Source organism: Penicillium crustosum, assembly GCF_028827405.1.
Source record: "Penicillium crustosum strain IBT 35664 chromosome Unknown utg000004l_segment0_segment0, whole genome shotgun sequence".
Classification (NCBI taxonomy): Eukaryota; Fungi; Ascomycota; class Eurotiomycetes; order Eurotiales; family Aspergillaceae; genus Penicillium; species Penicillium crustosum.
Window position 1 is genome coordinate 3,693,301 of NW_026623125.1, and position 17,047 is coordinate 3,710,347.

At 49.6% G+C, this 17,047-nt stretch overlaps 8 protein-coding genes across 8 annotated transcripts; 4 read left to right on the forward strand and 4 right to left on the reverse strand.

Annotated features, from left to right (window-relative positions):
• Positions 1–148: 148 nt before the first annotated feature.
• On the reverse strand, positions 149–2,285 carry alg10 (dolichyl-P-Glc:Glc(2)Man(9)GlcNAc(2)-PP-dolichol alpha-1,2- glucosyltransferase; the record flags this gene model as incomplete). Its single annotated transcript, XM_056878172.1, has 3 exons — positions 149–1,233; positions 1,296–1,433; positions 1,487–2,285. The coding sequence occupies 3 exons, from the start codon at positions 2,283–2,285 to the stop codon at positions 149–151; spliced, it is 2,022 nt and encodes a 673-aa protein (XP_056726752.1).
• Positions 2,286–2,657: 372 nt separating this feature from the next.
• psf2 (DNA replication protein PSF2) lies at positions 2,658–3,604 on the forward strand (the record flags this gene model as incomplete). The annotated part of the gene is given in 4 exon segments (XM_056878173.1): positions 2,658–2,771; positions 2,828–3,072; positions 3,084–3,413; positions 3,487–3,604. The coding sequence occupies 4 exon segments, from the start codon at positions 2,658–2,660 to the stop codon at positions 3,602–3,604; spliced, it is 807 nt and encodes a 268-aa protein (XP_056726753.1).
• Positions 3,605–3,964: 360 nt separating this feature from the next.
• N7487_010444 (uncharacterized protein) lies at positions 3,965–4,667 on the reverse strand (the record flags this gene model as incomplete). Its single annotated transcript, XM_056878174.1, has 2 exons — positions 3,965–4,258; positions 4,389–4,667. The coding sequence occupies 2 exons, from the start codon at positions 4,665–4,667 to the stop codon at positions 3,965–3,967; spliced, it is 573 nt and encodes a 190-aa protein (XP_056726754.1).
• A 481-nt stretch (positions 4,668–5,148) lies between these two features.
• On the reverse strand, positions 5,149–8,933 carry N7487_010445 (condensin subunit SMC2; the record flags this gene model as incomplete). The annotated part of the gene is made up of 5 exons (XM_056878175.1): positions 5,149–6,087; positions 6,141–6,515; positions 6,568–8,725; positions 8,814–8,854; positions 8,907–8,933. The coding sequence occupies 5 exons, from the start codon at positions 8,931–8,933 to the stop codon at positions 5,149–5,151; spliced, it is 3,540 nt and encodes a 1,179-aa protein (XP_056726755.1).
• A 770-nt stretch (positions 8,934–9,703) lies between these two features.
• On the forward strand, positions 9,704–10,759 carry gtmA (gliotoxin thiomethyltransferase; the record flags this gene model as incomplete). Its single annotated transcript, XM_056878176.1, has 4 exons — positions 9,704–10,097; positions 10,165–10,203; positions 10,263–10,319; positions 10,371–10,759. The coding sequence occupies 4 exons, from the start codon at positions 9,704–9,706 to the stop codon at positions 10,757–10,759; spliced, it is 879 nt and encodes a 292-aa protein (XP_056726756.1).
• Positions 10,760–11,032: 273 nt separating this feature from the next.
• N7487_010447 (NOT2/NOT3/NOT5 family protein) lies at positions 11,033–13,132 on the reverse strand (the record flags this gene model as incomplete). The annotated part of the gene is made up of 7 exons (XM_056878177.1): positions 11,033–11,128; positions 11,190–11,544; positions 11,605–11,870; positions 11,923–12,403; positions 12,493–12,634; positions 12,715–12,822; positions 13,120–13,132. 7 exons carry the CDS (start codon positions 13,130–13,132, stop codon positions 11,033–11,035), a joined length of 1,461 nt encoding a protein of 486 aa, XP_056726757.1.
• A 486-nt stretch (positions 13,133–13,618) lies between these two features.
• On the forward strand, positions 13,619–14,518 carry mrpl4 (mitochondrial 54S ribosomal protein uL29m; the record flags this gene model as incomplete). The annotated part of the gene is made up of 3 exons (XM_056878178.1): positions 13,619–13,981; positions 14,058–14,216; positions 14,363–14,518. 3 exons carry the CDS (start codon positions 13,619–13,621, stop codon positions 14,516–14,518), a joined length of 678 nt encoding a protein of 225 aa, XP_056726758.1.
• A 452-nt stretch (positions 14,519–14,970) lies between these two features.
• On the forward strand, positions 14,971–16,969 carry N7487_010449 (secretory pathway gdp dissociation inhibitor). Its single transcript, XM_056878179.1, has 8 exons — positions 14,971–15,025; positions 15,083–15,107; positions 15,168–15,227; positions 15,288–15,315; positions 15,366–15,711; positions 15,775–16,326; positions 16,376–16,633; positions 16,689–16,969. The coding sequence occupies exons 1-8, from the start codon at positions 14,980–14,982 to the stop codon at positions 16,775–16,777; spliced, it is 1,404 nt and encodes a 467-aa protein (XP_056726759.1). The 5' UTR covers positions 14,971–14,979; the 3' UTR covers positions 16,778–16,969.
• Positions 16,970–17,047: the final 78 nt, after the last annotated feature.

Genomic DNA, 17,047 nt, shown 5'->3' on the forward strand with positions numbered 1-17,047 from the left:
GATATACCAAATCTAGGTTCAATAACACACTACATAAAAGTCATTGGCTTTTCAAAGATTACTCGAGCAAATTTCTATTTCTATTATACAAGCGACCAAACCAAGGCAGGTCAAAAGAAATATTATAATGAAACAAAAGGTAGAAGGATCACCACATGAAGCGCTGAGTCTTGCCAGGCTCCTGTGGCCACTCAAAACCCTTGTACAGGAAGACATACCCAGTGATGAAATTAATGGTCAAGAACCAAACCGTCTCCACAAACTTTGGGGTGTTGATAATGAGGTCGGAGCGGCGCTTAGCTTCCTCTGTCCGGGGACGAGTCTCCCGGTCCCTGAGCAGACACGGCAGAGGAGGAAGATGAACACGCCACATAACCCACGGGATGATGAAGTAGCGGGGTTCGACAAGGGGTGCTGTGATGAGCGAAAGAGAAGTAGCGGCCAGCCAAATAAGGACGAAGCTAACGCGCGGTGCCTCTAGTAATTCTCTCTGCCGCGTGAAGATGTGTTGCTGGACCCTAGCCAGGACCGCGGGATCATTTGGATCCGTAACCGCTGCTGGTAGCTGAGATGGATCACTGTTCTTGGTCCCTGATACCGGCTCAGCCATCTTGGTCTCTGCTGGTGGATCGGCCTTTTTGGTCTTCTTATTAATGGGTCGGTTGGGTTTCTTTGTTCCCTTTGGTGGTTGTTGGTGCGCCTCTAAAGGCTTGCGCACAGAAGGCTTGGTGGGTTTAGGCTCTTGAGCTGCTGGAGCTGCTGGGGTTGGAACTGGAGCCGGAGTTGGAGCCGGGGGCACAGCTGGGGCAGATCTCTGAACTCGTAGGGTTTTGGGTGGACGTTGGATGGTGGTAAATCCAAAGGCGGAGATCACGACCCATCCGCAGAGGAAATAGACTGGCACTGCAGCATACTTGACTGCTGGGTGAAGCAAAAGAATCCGGAACACGTAGAATACATAGTGGCGGTTATCAGCAAGGGTGAAGGGGTGCACAATGGTGTTGAAATGGACCACGGCAAGCATAAGCGGAATCACAATCAGGGCTGCCATGAGCTTGGGATATTTTCTCTGTTTCGGCGGGAAGCCGAGGTTCAAATATTGAGGAAGTGGCTTTGGGGCTAAAATGTTGATCAGGGGAATGACGAAAAGCGGCCATGAGAAGAAGGTGAAATACGGCCAGATGTAGAGCATCTGAGCCAGGTGGATACCTGCGGTATGGAATTCCTTGTGGCCTATTGAATAACAGGTGTCAGTAAAAAACCGCATTTGATGTAATAAGACAAGTCGCTCTTACCTAGGACGACTCCGTTGTTCCAAAGTACAAATGCACCAAAGGCCGCAAGGACGATGATGTGAGGGATGAGAGAAACGAGGAGAGAGAAAGGCTGTCTCAGGCCGACAGTCGCAAGTGAAATAGCGGTCTTCAGGTAATCTAGATGTTAGGTTAGCATAATTCCCTGATTGCTTCATATCAGATCAATTTACCTTCCAAGGAAGCCTCCGAAACGAGAGGATCATACACCTCATTCTGCATGCCTTGCTTCACGATAGTTGCCACTTTGGATGACATGCAGGGCGTGGAAGACTTTCGAATCTTGCGGACCACCTGAAGTCCACCTAGGAAAACCGAGACCCAGAAGATATTGGTTTGTCGGAAAACCAGTGCAGCCAGCGCGAAAGCCAGGAATCCCAATGTCTCCAAAAACTCATTGCGAGGCGGTTTTTTCGTGTCTTCACCAGAATCGGTTTGCTGATCTCTCTCTGCATCTCTTTTCAAGTCCCAATTGTATGCCTCCACGACAACCAGCAAAGCAAGAACATCGGTGTAGTAGAGGCCAGAGAAGAAGAACAGCGGGGGGAACAAGCAGATGTTCAGCACGGTATGAGACACGTTCGCTCCCAATGGCCGAGTATTGGTTGTTTTCTGTAGGGTATCAAGCAACTTTTGTAGTCTCCAAGGGAAAACAACTGTTGTTGCACCAACATTCGTCATGCGCAGGACATCCGGGGTGAGCTTTGTCGGGGATCCGCGTAGCAGCAGCACAATAGCGAAGATGATATACGAGCACAAATACAGGCCCGGCGGTGTCGTGAGCTTCGGATCCCATTGCGTCCACTTATGCGACCAGTATGCTTGTGCTTGCGGGACATGAAAGACTTCGTCGAGGTAGGGTTCGGGGACAGCCTTATTGACAAGACTCACCCAGAGAGGAATCAAGACCAAGCAAAACGGAACCAACCATCGAGCACTCCGGCTGCGATCCGATTCTGGAGGATTGGCCATGCTATCCAAATAATCATCCGCAGCAAACAAGTGAAGTTGCCAGACGATCTGCAGTTCGTCGGCCTCGGAGTCCTAGTCGGAGGTTGCGGAGCTCGACCGATGCAAACGTTTCAAACCTTTTGAACGTTTCGAAGTGACCATCTCGACGCGACTTGAAAGAAGACATTTAATAAAATCCAATTGAGCATTTGAGAAGCAGAAACATAATCATCAAATAAGAAGGAACAGAAAAAAAAAAGCCGAAACGAAAGGAAACGCAAAGCAAACAGTCAAGACCACGATCAAGACGACCTATATCATCCCAAGAAAAACGATGAGATCGCGACTCTCATAACAATTTAAATCGCCTTTACCTCCTTATACACACCATCAATGGCTTTCCCTCTTCCTCGGGGCGTCACAGCCTCAGAAATCGCCTTCCTGGCAGAGATGGAAACAGTGACAATTGTGCCCCGCCAGCGTCTAGAAGGCCTCGAACTATTAGGAGTGAATGCGCCCCCCAACTACTTCATCTGAACTCCCCCAAAGCTAACATTGCCCAGGGACCTATTGAACCTCTCCTCCCACCCCGACGCGCGTCCCTCCCTCTCTGGCTCGCCCTCCTCCTCAAACGCCAACGCCGCGCAAACATTATCCCACCAACATGGCTACACCCAGAGCCATTAGCCCTCATCCTCGAAGTAGAGTCCCAGCACCAAGACTACAAAAACGCTTTCTCCCCGCCTCCGCCCCTGCCCGGCCAACCTAGCATTTTGGACCGCGATGCCCTGCCATCTGCTCGGCCGCAGTATACCCCAGATGGCAATCGATACTATCCCGCGCCGCCTTTCCTACCTCAAAACACAGCCCAGACAGTGACCTCTTCGCGGGATCCCCCTCACTACCGTTTCACTGGGTTGAGGTTGGGAATATGCTGCTTGACGCCGCGAGTGATGATCTCGTGGATCCGGATCAGATTCGGAGACTGCTAAAGGACCTGCGTGAGGTGCGCATGGCGAAAATGAGGTCTGGTGTTGATGTGCTAGATGCTGCGGCGACCGGTGGCGGTGGTGTTGCTTTGACGGGTGTCGGTTCTATGGAGCTGGGAGAAGAGCGAGGATTTATCACTGGCGTGGTGGATGGCCTTCGGTATGTTTGGTCTCTTTCTCGGATACTTATATATTCGAGTATATAGGGAAATTTTTTGCTAACTGGCTCATAGGAGAATTGGGTCCTCCAAGGAACAGGCTCGACGTGAACAGATGGCCGAGCAGAGAGCAAACGGTGGTTACGATGGCACCCAGGACGACGACGAAGAAGAAGATTATATGGAGTTCTAAGCATTTGAGACCATTTTTGTTTTTTTTTTTCCTGTTTTGGGGGTATCTTTCATTTGGAGTTATTCGGTGCATATGTGACGCAGACCAATGCCCAAAACGACTTTCATGTATATAATCCAATATACCCTCCGGATCCAATGACCAACGGTTATAATCGAAACTGTTCCAATTTGAACTAACACCATACAGCATGCGAACGCTTTAATACAATAATGATGCCGCGAAATCAAATCGAAAGAATGGAGAGGGTATATCAGCCTCGAGGAAACACTGGTGCCGAGTTTGGCCAGGTTTATCGACGTCAAAAAGCAGTGTACAGAAAGTCACATTGTCGAACAGGCGAGCATAATAATTCTCATATCATTGAACATCGCCCTGGTTCTTTTGCATCATCTTCCTCCGCGCTGCTAAGATCATATCATCCCGACGCTTCTGCAGGATCCGCTGGCGCTCTTCCTTATTCTGAGACCAGGAGGACTTGGAAGGTGTCTCGGGTTGTGACTCTGTAGGAGGGCTCTCGGCCTTTGCACTCAGATTATACCGAGATATCAAGTCTTGTGCGTCTGCTTTGGGCACGGGTGCGGCCGTGGCGGTCTGCGTCGGCGGGATGTTGGTGGGGGGAATTGCGACCTGAGGCTGGAAGGAAGGAGGGGGCTAAGAGATTGGATTAGCTACTGTTTATTTATCAATTCAAAGTTGATGTTTGAGGCCTGCAACCAAATCGCCTTGTCTTGGAGAAGACCGAGGCGGGGAAGATTAATGACAGCATCAGCGTAGCACGTACCGTTTCCAGGCCCCGTCCAGTCAGAACCCGCTCTGTCGTTGCGGCAACACTTCCCCCATTACGCTGCAGATCCCACATTATATCCCGTGTGCTCAGTTGAGGGAACATCTGCGCGATCTGTTCCACCTGTGCCGGATCGACAACATTGCCACGCCCCCGACCTCGGTTTCCTCCCGCGGAGCTATCATCGCGGTTAAAGAACCACCGGAGAACAAAGTACGATACAACCGCTAGAGTGAGAAGCGACGGTATGTTCAGCGAAGGTTCCTCGTCTGTCATCTTGTGTCTTGGGTTGGCGGAGCGCAAGTTGAGTCAGGCGTTCAGGGTCCCCGATGTTGGTATCTGACTGTAGAGAGTCTGCGAGAGTCAAGACCTCGAGTTGGATATGATTTAATATAAGTGATGCCCAGGTGAGATACTTAGGTATGGGCGCAATGGGGGGAAGTTTCAACAAAATCGCAATGCGCGTTGGAAGGTGGCACGGATCAGGTCGAGAATCGGGCACGTGCCGGTTATCGGGGTTTCCGAGTTTGGAAGCTTGTCTTCCACGACTAGTTATTATATTAACAATGGCACTTACTTTGTACGCTTATATTGTATATTCATGAACAAATCGAAATAGTCTTTACCATGCGTTATTCATAAGACAGAGATCCATTCCCATCCAAAAACAACCAAACACCAAAGGCCAGACATAATCATCTCACACTCCACCGGCACCAAGAAAGAAACTATAGACAAACCAACCTCATGTGCATGCTTATTTCAAATCCGCAGGAGTCAACGCTTGAACAATACTGGTACCCTCACTGAACCGTGTGCGGAAGATGCGGTTGGCGTTTTGGAACATGCCATCCTTCAACGAGACAACGATGAACTGAGAACCCTTGAAACGGGTCTTGATCAGTCGACCAATGTTTTGTGTGTGTGACAGATCGAGCGCGGCATCGACCTCGTCTAGAATGTACATTGGCGCGGGCTTGAATTGCAAGAGCGCCATGATCAACGAGAGAGCAATGAGTGATCGTTGGCCTCCACTCAGTTCTGTCAGACTCTGCTTCCAGACCTTGCCCAGGGACACCTTGACCTCGAGACCGTCTGTGATGTCTTTGCCCTCGGGAGGGTCGAGCTTGGCAAAACTTCCCGGTAGGAGCTCGTTGAAGATCTGTCCGAAGTCGCCATTCACCTTGACCCACGTCTTGTGGAGAGCTTCCTTTTTGTATTCGTTCAGGTTCATGATGGTTTCCTCGATCTTTCGCTTGTCGCGGATGACTGTCTTCATCATGTTCTTCAAAGCAGCCTCCTTCTTCTCGACGCTGTCAATCATGTTCATGACCTTCGGGTTGATTTTCTTTTTCATGCCTTGGGATCGCTCTGTCAAGTTGCGTAGGGTAGATTTGCACTCGGCAATGTTCTGGTTCTGGAAATCGTAGGGAGTGTTGGCACGTCCGAAATTTTCCCTCTCATCCGCAATCCACTCATGTTCCTGCTCCATGTATGTCACGGCCTGGCTAGCAGTGTGCTGATCCTTTTGGAGCTTTTCGAGCTGATGGCCGAGCTTCTGCGCCTCGAGTCCATCTTCGGTGATCTGAGAGGACTTGCTCTTCATGGCTTGTTCTAATTCTCGCAACTCCTCGTCAAAGCCGGTCAGCTTGGCCCTCTCGTCGTCAAGCTGAGCCTGTGCAATGTCATGGGCATCCTAGAATTGTCAATTATATGGTTATCAAGTAGTGCTGGAAGGGCATCACATACCTTCAGTCGCGCTTGCTCTCGTTTTTGTGATTCAATCTCTTCTATTTGAGCACTGAGGGTGTTGTCTGACTCGACCAATTGCTCTTCGGCCGCGGATAAGTCGCTTCCAACTTGTTCAGAGTCTAATCTGGAAGTCTGCAATTCTTTCTGCAGCTCTTTGACCGAGCTAGAATTTTTGGTGTAGCTCTTCTTGAGTTTATCGAGCGTTGTCTGTAGCTCCTCCAACTTGCTATCCTTGTTGTTGCTGAATTCACTCATGTCTTTCTCAATTTGCTTGATATCCTTGGATGCCTCAGCCTGGCGAGACTTGGCGTCGGCGATGTCTTTCTTGAGTTGTTCAATGTTTGCTCTCATCTCCTCAACAGCTTGAATGATCTAGTTCGGGTTAGTTGCAAGTTGCGAGGAACAGGTTAGGAGGAAGACATACCGAAGACGAAGAGTTGCTATTAATTTGCTCCTCGGTGAGCTTAATCTCGTGGTTCTTGAGATCAAGGTGTTGTTTGATAGAGCGAACGGAATCGAGCTTCTTCTTTTCCCTCTTCATGTGATCTTCTAAAGTCGCGAGCTGTCGTTCTTTGGTCCGTAGCTCCTTGGTGATATCATTGAGCTTTTGCAAAGTAACGAGAACACCGCTGGAATTAGGGGAGCTTCCACCAGAAAGTGTTCCCGACGGATCATACACATCTCCCTCTAGCGTGACACTCTTCATCCGAACTGACGGATCAAATGTTACCTTCTTAGCTGTGTCGGCATCCTGGCAGATAAGGGTGTTGCCGAAGACATAGTTCATCGCCGCTAGAACTTCCTCGTCGTATCCAACCAAGGATAGAGCGAGGTCAACCTTTCCAGGGGCAAGGTTCTGTGCAGCTCCGATCTTTTCCACAGAGGCCTTGAAGGCAGAGATCTTATTAAGGGGAATGATAGTCACACGCTTACGCAGCTTTCCTCTCTGAAGGAGCTGGGTACCGGTTTCTGCGCTGTCCACAACCACGTTGTAAAGACGACCACCGGCGCAGATCTCCAGAGCGGTCGCAGCCGGGACTTGATCCTTGTTGAGGGTGAAAAGCTGGGCAACCAAACCCTTGACCTTTGACCGGTCAAAGTTGGGGTGAGGGTCTGCGTAGTTGAAATCGATGTTCGCTGCCTGCCGCTTGAGGCCATCAGCCCGCTGGCGGAGTTCGCGAATTTCCCGTTGAAGCTCAGTCTGCTCCTGGTATATTTGCTCTTCCTTCCCAGGCTCAAATCCAAGCCGGGTCAACTCTGACTCCAGCTTGCTAGCTTGAGACTTTAACCCTTCGAGATCACGCAAAAGCCCCAAGTTTTGCTCCTTTGCCTTCTTTGCGCGAGGCTCCTCTTCTTTGATTCGCTTCTCAAGATGGTTGATTTTGAGTTTTCCTTGCTCTTGTTCTGTGGCGGCATTGCTTGCACGATTACGGGCATCTTGCAGTTGACCCTGGTAACCACTCTCTTGGCCCTCCTTTGATGCGACACCAGTCTGCAATGTCTGAAGCAGTTCCTCTTTTTGCTCCACTTCCACATTCTGTGCATCCAACTCGGCCTTGGCCATATCGTACTGGGCCTGTAGCTTCTCGTAGATCTTGCGCTTTTCCTTCAAGACTTTCTCAAGATCAGTGACAGTATTTTGAATGGTCTGTCGTTTCTCTTTCTCTTCGTCCATGCTTGCATTCTTCAGATCAAAGACCGTGGTCAGTCGGACCAACTCGTGCGAGTAGTTCTTGACCTCATCTTCAAGCCCCTGGAATTTTCCGCCTTTTCGGAGTTCCTTGTCGCGAGCTGTGCGCACCCGTTTCACGTCCTCCTCCAAATGAGCAATTTCACTCTTCAGTTTGTTCGCGTTATCTTCGAGTGCTTGTGCTTTGTTGCGTTTGTTTTCGCACTCTTCGCCCGCAATTCTCAACCGCTCGCCGCCACGAACATAGTCATGGGCAACAACAAGTCGGGTCAAGCGCTCGAGGTCATTTTGCGTCTGTTGAAAGTCGAGGAAGGCGCGCTTCTCTGACCGAAGCTTCTCGAGCTTAGGCTCAATCTCTTCCTTCAGCAGCTCTTCGATCTCGCGCAGCTTCAGCTCTTTCTTTCCCATTGTCCTGTTCGCCTTCTCTCTTCGATCCTCGAACATTCGTGTACCAGCTGCCTCCTCGATCATCGACAAGATCTCGACCGATTTCATATTCAAGACTTTCGTAATGCGGCCTTGCATAATGAGGAAGTTGGGGTTATTGATGTTCAACTGGACACTCTGGAACAGGTTCTGAACAGTCTGCTGTTGCGCACGGTGGCCGTTAATCAAGTATTTGCTTGTGCCGCCTAGTACAATCTGTCGAGTGACAGAGATATTCGCATATTCCTCGAATCCGATCGGCGACTTCGCGGTATCCCGGTTGTCGAAAACGATTGTAACACTGGCTTTCGTGACACCGGCTTGGCCGCGCTTGTAGATGAGATCTTGGAGGTTTTGCGCGCGAACTGTGGTCATGTTGGTGATACCAAGCACGAAGCAAATAGCATCGAGAATGTTAGATTTACCACTACCGTTCAGGCCGGTGATCGAGTTGAAGGCTTCGTCCCTGCATTGCGCAATTAGTAAATCCGATCACCCCAAGACTGCATCAAAGCCATGGTTTAACTCATGCTTTGACGCGGAGGATTGCATACCATCCCGAAATCACCGTACGCACAGCGTACGATTTGAAGCCCTGACAATCTAGTTAGCGCAGTTAATAGCCAGGGAACAATGTTGAGACTCACATCTATGACAATTTCGGTAATCCTCATGGTTGCGACTCCGAAACGGCGTTCTGCGCGCTAGCAGAGTGCATAGGTCGGCCAGGTGTGAAGTGGAGGGGATTGATTGTTTTGCCGCAGCCGCTGTTGATGGTTTGCCCATTTGGGTCTGGCGTCGTGTTGCTGATGTCAGCGCGGGGGCTTTATTCTCACGTGATATCGAAGTATGGAAAAATGACACTCGGCGACTTGAGATTAAATCTCTCCGATAGCCAAGATTTGTTCATTGGCTGACATTCAGAAGCTTGATTCTGTATATTTGAGATGGAATGTCAGCCAAGGAATTTGTCACGTTCATATTGACTCTGCAAGGCTCCTTTTTTTGCCAATTCACTCATAATGATCAGGAACCACCACAAGAGAACCTTGGAAGTTTCAACTGCATAAAGCCCACCCCTAGCCAATCATTACCATTAATAGCGCTTAAATACGATGTAGCAGGACGTGTGTTTGCAGCTACTGTCTCCCCCTTGAAGGGGCATTTTTTTAGAAATTGACTCAACTGAAACCCACCCTCGGAGATATTCTCGGACACTTTCTATGGTTATCGTACAGCACTTGATAGTACCATATTAGGCGAGCCATGGGAGCTCCATCGTAACTCCAGTCTATTTAAAGGGCCGTTTTTACCTGGCAAAAACATCTATTTTTCTATCATCTCAGCTTTGTGTCGCTCCACTCAAGGTTTCTTTCTATACAGATATATACACCCATCAACTTCAATCATCACGACACCCAACAACCTTACACCTTTACCAACCATGGCTAACAAACTCGACCTCGAAGCTCACTTTAAGAGTGAAGCCTATGCTAGCTCATTCAAGCGCGGAGAGATGGTCACCCGCCCATTCGCTGAAATGCTAGTTGACCAGAGCAAGGTGGCAGTCGAGTCCAAGGCCAACCCCGACAAGCCTCTAGTGGTCCTTGACAATGCTTGCGGCACTGGTGTCATCTCCAGCTCCCTCAATAACAAGCTCGATGACGCTGTCAAGAAGACGTGGAAGCTGACTTGCGGGGACATCTCGTCGGCAATGATCGAGTATACTACACGCCGTATACAAGAAGAGGGTTGGCAGAACGCGGAGACAAAGATCGTGGATGCACAGAAGCCTGAGTTAGCTAGTGCTCAGTTCTCTCACATCTTTACTGCTTTCGGTGAGATCCTCTCTCGATGCACTTTGATTTTATTTGACTGTGGCTAACTACTATATTCCTTCTACAGCCTATATGGCACTCCCTGAGTCTGTTAAGGCTCTCGATGGTAAGGATACCATAGCTTCCTTTCTGATTATATCCCAGACTAATAGAGACTACCGCTAGAAACCGTCCGAATGCTGCAACCTGGCGGTACTATTGCTTTCTCAACCTGGATCGAGCGTGAGTATCGAAACAATTATCACAGCAACAAATTTACTGACATTGAAACAGCCGGCTGGATCGCCATCGCCCGAGAAGCAATTAAAAGAATGCCAGGCAACCTGCCATTTTTTGAGCCCGAACAGTTCCTGACGGCCGTGACTGATGGGAAATGGCACTCGAAGCCTTGGATCGAGTCCCAGCTCGAGGAGCGTGGGTTTCAGGACATCGATGTCCGCCCAACGACAATAAAGCTGGCCCTCGCATGCCCTGTATTTGTTGAGATGACTATGTTGGCTCTTCCCATGGTGATGAAGTCCTTCTGGAATGAGAAGCAACAGGAGGAAAACCAGGATAAGCTTCGTCCCGCCCTCGAGAAGTACGTGGAAGACACCTACGGGAATGGGACCATGGACACCGATTGGGTTGCTATTCTGTCGACTGCACGCAAGTCTTCATAGATGGAGAATTCATTCAGACGGTGAATAGAGGGAGCTACAGAAATCTATAGCATTTTACAACATTGTGACAAGATCATCCAGGGCATTGATTTTCAAATATCGTATCCTGGTTTCCCACATAGCTCGTTTAATACCAAAGAAATCAAACGCGCCTTGCTCCCGAAGGTTAATGTACTATCGGCCATCCCCGAGCAATATAACACAGACCAGTAAACCGAACGCCATGGTTGATTGATTGTATTCTGCGTGCGCCTAGGTCGTATTAACTTCAAATCATGAGGCATGATGCACCACGCCAGGTGGGCGGGCGGCGCCTCGGTTAGGATCCAACCGGTTGTCCAAGTCTTCATATCGAAGGATGAATTCACGCTGCGATCACAGTTAGCTTGACCAGTTCTTAAAACCCCAAAAAAAGATGAAAGTCACTTACTCGAACCTTCTTCCAGGCGGACGAATCCCACAGAAGATACACTCCGCGTTCTGTCACACCACGCTCCACATCAACGGGCCCAGGATATGTCTCATCACGAGTTAGCCAGCACCGTTCGAGCTTGTGGTACCGCCATTTGCGGCCCATCAATTCCTCGGCTACCAGTTCCTGCATGATATCCCGAGGCATACTGTAGAAGATGAAAAAGAGAGTCTCATCGCTGAACCCAGGAATGCGAGACTGGAGGGGTTGGATATTGGCGACATTATAACAACCCGGCAAGGAGAAGTCTTGTTCCAAAGGGACTGCTGACATTGAGGACACGAATGGTGAAGCAAACGATGTGTGCAAAGGCCTATGCAGAGAAGAATATTATTAGTATGTGTCAATAGTGTGGGAACAAAGGAAGTCATACTCCGCCTGGTTTAAATCCAACCCTAGTGTCATCAAATCTTGGCCAACAGCGAGACTTGCGACATCAGGACTCTCGCTGTGAATCATACGCAGAAGACCCGCCAACCCAAACCTGTCAAGTTCACTCATCTGTGCGAGGGGCGGTTGCTCAGTGCTCTGAGGCGCATTAGAAACATCTTGTCCATCGTTATTTTCTGGCTGTCTTTGCTGTAGCTGTTGAGGGTCGCTAAAGTTACGCTGGCCTGGAAGCACACCGTTGTTCAAGTCCTGCTGCAAAGTTAGTACTGCCTAAAAAGTGAGTATGATTGCAGGGACGTACGTCTTTCTCTTGTCCCAAAATGCCATTAGGCACTTGGCTGACTGGTGACCTCGGTCCCCCCAGACCAGCTCCATAACCCCCAAACCCTGCACCTTGCATCAACGAACCAGTTCGACCGAGAGGAAGCTCAGCAGCAGCATTACGACCCAAAGGGGGAAACTCTTCAATATTGCCTGTCTGGGGCTGGCCACCCGCACCGAGTTGGCTACTAATACCCTGGCCACCATTTCTGAAGTCATCAAGTCGATTGGCAAACTGCGAACCAGAAGGGAACATGTCATCATGCGGTGGTTGAGATTGTTGAGGTGTAGGAAGACCCTGGGGTTGGGAGGAACGGGAGGGGGTTTGTGATGGCTGAGGGAGCTGCTGTCTTTGCACAGGTGTTTGCTGAGCAGCGCGTTGACTTGCGTTGGCCCACATTAGCTGACCGGGAGTTTGTGACTGTGATTGCTGTGATGCTCCTGATAGCGAAGGGAACTCCCTAGAATCACCGACTTCGTCAGTTCGGAGACAAATTGGAAGGCCTAAAGACACAGGAGACCACCGCGAACCATGGCAAAGAGTACTTACGAGAGATCAAGTGGTGCCGCAGATTGAGATCCTCCAAGACTTTGCGCAAAACTTCCCATGGTGCCCATGGTGCGCTGCTGAGTGCCCGGTAGGCCAGATGTTCCGTTAACAGGTAGATTGAAGCTCCAATTCGCACCGGCGCCTGTTGATACTCCTACGTTAGCATGCCTTTCATAAGAATAATATTGAGTGTCCAGAAGGTATGACTCGAGACAATCGCACCCAGTTTCCCGTTCGACAATCGCGCGGAGGCTAATGATGCAGTTCGAGCTTGTGCTTGCTGTTGTGTGGGGAATCCGGACATGCCTTTCAGCGGCTGTGGGCCAGGTCCTGACACAAGCGTGACAAGTCAGCACGATCGTCGCATCAAGAGCTGCTCAGATCAACACCACAGGAATGTGAGGGCATGTCCTCGCAAATGTCTCGGTCGCAAATGTAAAACCATCTGCACCAAGGCTTGCCATTGGATCCCCCGATGCTTCCACAGTTTTGGGGCAACTCTCACTTGCGAATGAGAGTATAGCCAAGCGCAACAGCAAGTCCGACTGTATCAAGTAGTCCGCGGAGGTAGGTGAAAGATAAGAAAGGCACAAGGGTTCGCGAAGGCATTGAAGGAAAATGACGAACCTGGCCTATTCATAGTCGATATTTCTTAAAAAAGAAGGTAATTTCCGATATCCCGGGATATGTCAAAAATCAAAAGCAGACTGCCCGAGTAATAGACCGGAGGTGAATCTGTGGAGGGGAGAGCAATCCACAAGGCCTCTTGGTCACGCTTGATGCGGCACTCCTCCGCCGAGTAATCGATTGGTGGTTAGACGCGCGGGTGCGAAAGAATGCACAGGCCAAGTCCGCAATTAGCCGCGGTGGAAGGTGTAAGAGGTAAAGATAAGATATATCTCTAATGATACGTATTTGGGATTGTCGATTACTGAATTAAAGAAAAAAAAGTAGAAGAGACAAGATGGCTTGAAAAAAAGAAGATGTAGAACCCGATGAACCCGAGGCTGGAAGCATCTCAGCTCATCTCGAGTTGGTCGTGGCACGTGACCACCCTTGCCGCCTTTGCGAAAAGAAAGACCATCAATCTCCGACTCCGACCATCCTGGGGAAAGCCATCACAATAATGCAGCAGGTTCCACGCATTGCTAGCCGCCTGAGAGGGCTGGCTATGGCCGAATTGCCTCCTACCTACCTCGCGCCATCACTTCACCCTTCCGTGACCCTGTCAGCCATCCAGTCTTCAAGCTTTTCTTCCACTGCCTCCGTCGGCGCCAACCCTCGACGCGACAAGAGCAAAAACCGTGGTGTATCGGCCATTAATCGAACCGGTCCCCGAACCCCATTCGCCGTGTCAAGATGGCCATTGCCCAAGCCTGTGTCGCCAAAAGATATGCAGCCACGTGAAACAAACCCCAACCATGGACTCTGGGCCTTCTTCCCCCTAACCGGGAAGCATTGCCTACCCCATCTTATGACAACACTCATGGTTAGTTTCATGGCTCTCTAATCTACAGAATGAATGTTCGATGAGCAATGCTGATGTTGGCAATCTAGGTCGTCAGTGGGGTATCCAGGAACTCCGTGAAAGGAGTTGGGAGGACCTCCACGGTCTGTGGCATGTATGCGTTCGGGAACGAAACCGCATTGCCACGTCGGATTTCGAGAGAGAAAGAATTCAGGCTGGTTACGGTGGATTTGAATCCCAGGAACGGGACAAGGTGGTGAGTTTTCCCCCGGCTGTATAAGCCGTCTCGTTTATCTATATCTCTTGGAAAGCTGCGTGGGGACTTTTTTTCTTCGTTACTTCTGAGACGACAATCAATGATTGAAATTGTCTGAACCCGACTGACCCGTTTGATCTTGTTAGATTCGAGGCACCATGAAGAACATCAAGCACGTTCTACGTGAACGCTGGTATGCTTGGGAGGACGCCTCACGAATGTACAAGCGTGGATACCGCCCTGAGAACTTTTACGGACTCGATGACGTGGAGGTCGAGCAAGAGGGCAAGGGAGCAGCCTAAGTCAAGGAACAATAAGCATGAGAAGAGGTTTTAGACAAACCCGGTCGAGTGAGACTTCCGACAAGTCTCCAAGGGTCAATTAAGTATGTAACATTAGCTTTTCAAGGTGATTTTAGTAGTGCGCATGTCAAATTATACATTGGATATATAAGAGATGGTTCATCATCCGACACAAACCTCCTTTAATTTAACCCTGTAGCTAAAAAAAATTGTTGGGAACTGATCATATTTTACCCCTGAGATGAAAGAACCCAAGCATGTACATATTCAGGGGCTCATTGAAGCCAAATTGTCCATGTCATTAATATCGTGAGGTAACTCACTAGTGGCGGATCCGTCAAATAGTTCCCCTTTCTTACCGCTTCGTTGATCCGCGGGGAGGTAGTCAACTTTCTTTTCTTCCTCATTTTCTTGAATCTTCTTCCTATCTTTTTCTACACCTAGAACTTTCGATATTCATTATGGACGAGATTGCCCCAGAGTACGATGTTGTGGTGCTGGGCACTGGTATGTTGCTACCCCGCCATCCCCCCCAAACGTCAACAACTGACCATTTTCTTTTAGGCCTGACCGAGTGTGTTTTGTCTGGGTAGGTCTTTGAGCTTGGATTTTAATAATTCTACCGTTTTCTCATTGTTTTCGACTACAGTGTCCTTAGTGTCAAGGGCAACAAGGTCCTTCACATCGATCGCAATGATCACTATGGAGGGTAAGTCGGAGAAGCTCACGATGACGGCACCAAGAGCAAAATAGCTAACATTAGCCACAGAGAAGCAGCTTCCGTCAACATCGAAGCAGTATGTGCACCGATTCATTTCCACCTTACAATATTGACACCATTTTGCAGCTGTTCAAGAAATACGGCAACGTCAGCCCCGGCGAGGAGCCATGGAAGAAATACGGGAGGGTCAATGACTGGAACATCGACTTGGTCCCCAAGCTGCTCATGTCCAACGGAGAGTTGACCAACATTTTGGTGTCCACCGATGTTACCCGGTACCTCGAGTTCAAGCAGATTGCTGGCAGCTATGTCCAGCAAGGCAAGGGCCCCAAGGCGACCGTGGCTAAGGTGCCTTCGGATGCTGGTGAAGCTCTCCGCTCATCGCTCATGGGCTTGTTCGAGAAGCGACGTGCCAAGAAGTTCCTCGAGTGGGTTGGTGAATTCAAGGAGGACGACCCAGCCAGTCACCAGGGTGAGTATTTGCAGCCTGAGTCAGTTTGGCGGTTTGTCAAAGCGGATAGCTAATAGAGACCAGGATTGAACATCCACACTTGCACTATGAAGGAGGTCTACGACAAGTTCGGCCTCGAGGATAACACCCGCGATTTTGTCGGTCACTCTATGGCTTTGTACCCCTCCGACGAATATATCAACCAGAACGGTGCCGCCGTCGAAACCATTAACCGCATCCGCCTGTATGTCAACTCTATGGCACGCTACGGAAAATCGCCTTACATCTACCCTCTCTACGGTCTCGGCGAGCTGCCCCAGGGCTTCGCTCGTCTGTCTGCCATCTACGGCGGTACCTACATGTTGAACACCGACGTTGACGAGGTGCTTTACGAGAATGGCAAGGTTTCCGGCATCAAGGCGACCATGAAGGACCGTGATGACCAATCCGAGGCCATGAAGTTTGAGACCAAGACCAAGAAGATCATCGCTGATCCTTCCTACTTCCCAAGCAAGTCTAAGGTCACCGGATACTTGCTCAAGGCCATCTGCATTCTGAACCACCCCATCGATAAGACCGACGGCAGCGACTCTGTGCAGCTGATCATCCCCCAGTCCCAGGTTGGACGCAAGCACGGTAAGTTCTATACTGTCCCGATGTATTAACAGGGCACTAACCTCTTCAGATATTTACATTGCTATGGTCTCATCCGCGCATAACGTCTGCCCCAAGGGTTACTACGTCGCCATTGTGTCCACCATCGCCGAGAACGATGCCAACCACCACCTTGAGCTTGAGGCTGGCTTCGAGCGTCTGGGCAAGATTGAGGAGAAGTTCATGGGACCTCCTATTCCTCTCTACGAGCCCATCGACAATGGCGAGGAGTCCAACATCTTCATCTCTAAGAGCTATGACGCGACATCACACTTCGAGACTACGACCGGTAAGCTGTCTTATGATTGAAAGTTTATAAATTGTCAACTAATCATTTCTCCCAGACGATGTCCGTGATGTGTACCGCCGTGCCACTGGCGAGGAGTTGAAGGTTGAGGGTCTCCGGGAAGACCAGCAACTAGCCGCCGAGTAAAAAGGCGTCGCCTTGACAATCGGATAATCTAGTACTACTTAGATTGCTTATATTTCTCTTGGACATGTGCGATAGTCTCTCTGTTCATTGTCCGCTCTTCCCTATCATAACAAACGAAGCACAATATCTCTGGTCAATACCATGCTCTTCGCTCGTACGATGGATAGAATTTGCCAACTTTATTGATGCAAATTGAGATCTATACAACTTGATCTTCAAGTACCTTCTAAAACCCTGAGAATATATATGGTCTCTTCCTTCTACACATAC

Excerpts from the sequence above, each read along its gene's own strand:
- N7487_010449 (XM_056878179.1), top strand. The coding sequence starts at position 14,980 with ATGGACGAGATTGCCCCAGAGTACGATGTTGTGGTGCTGGGCACTG. Across the intron at positions 15,108-15,167 it reads ACCGAGTGTGTTTTGTCTGG|TGTCCTTAGTGTCAAGGGCA; the intron begins GTAGGTCTTTGA and ends TTTCGACTACAG. Across the intron at positions 16,634-16,688 it reads ACACTTCGAGACTACGACCG|ACGATGTCCGTGATGTGTAC; the intron begins GTAAGCTGTCTT and ends CATTTCTCCCAG.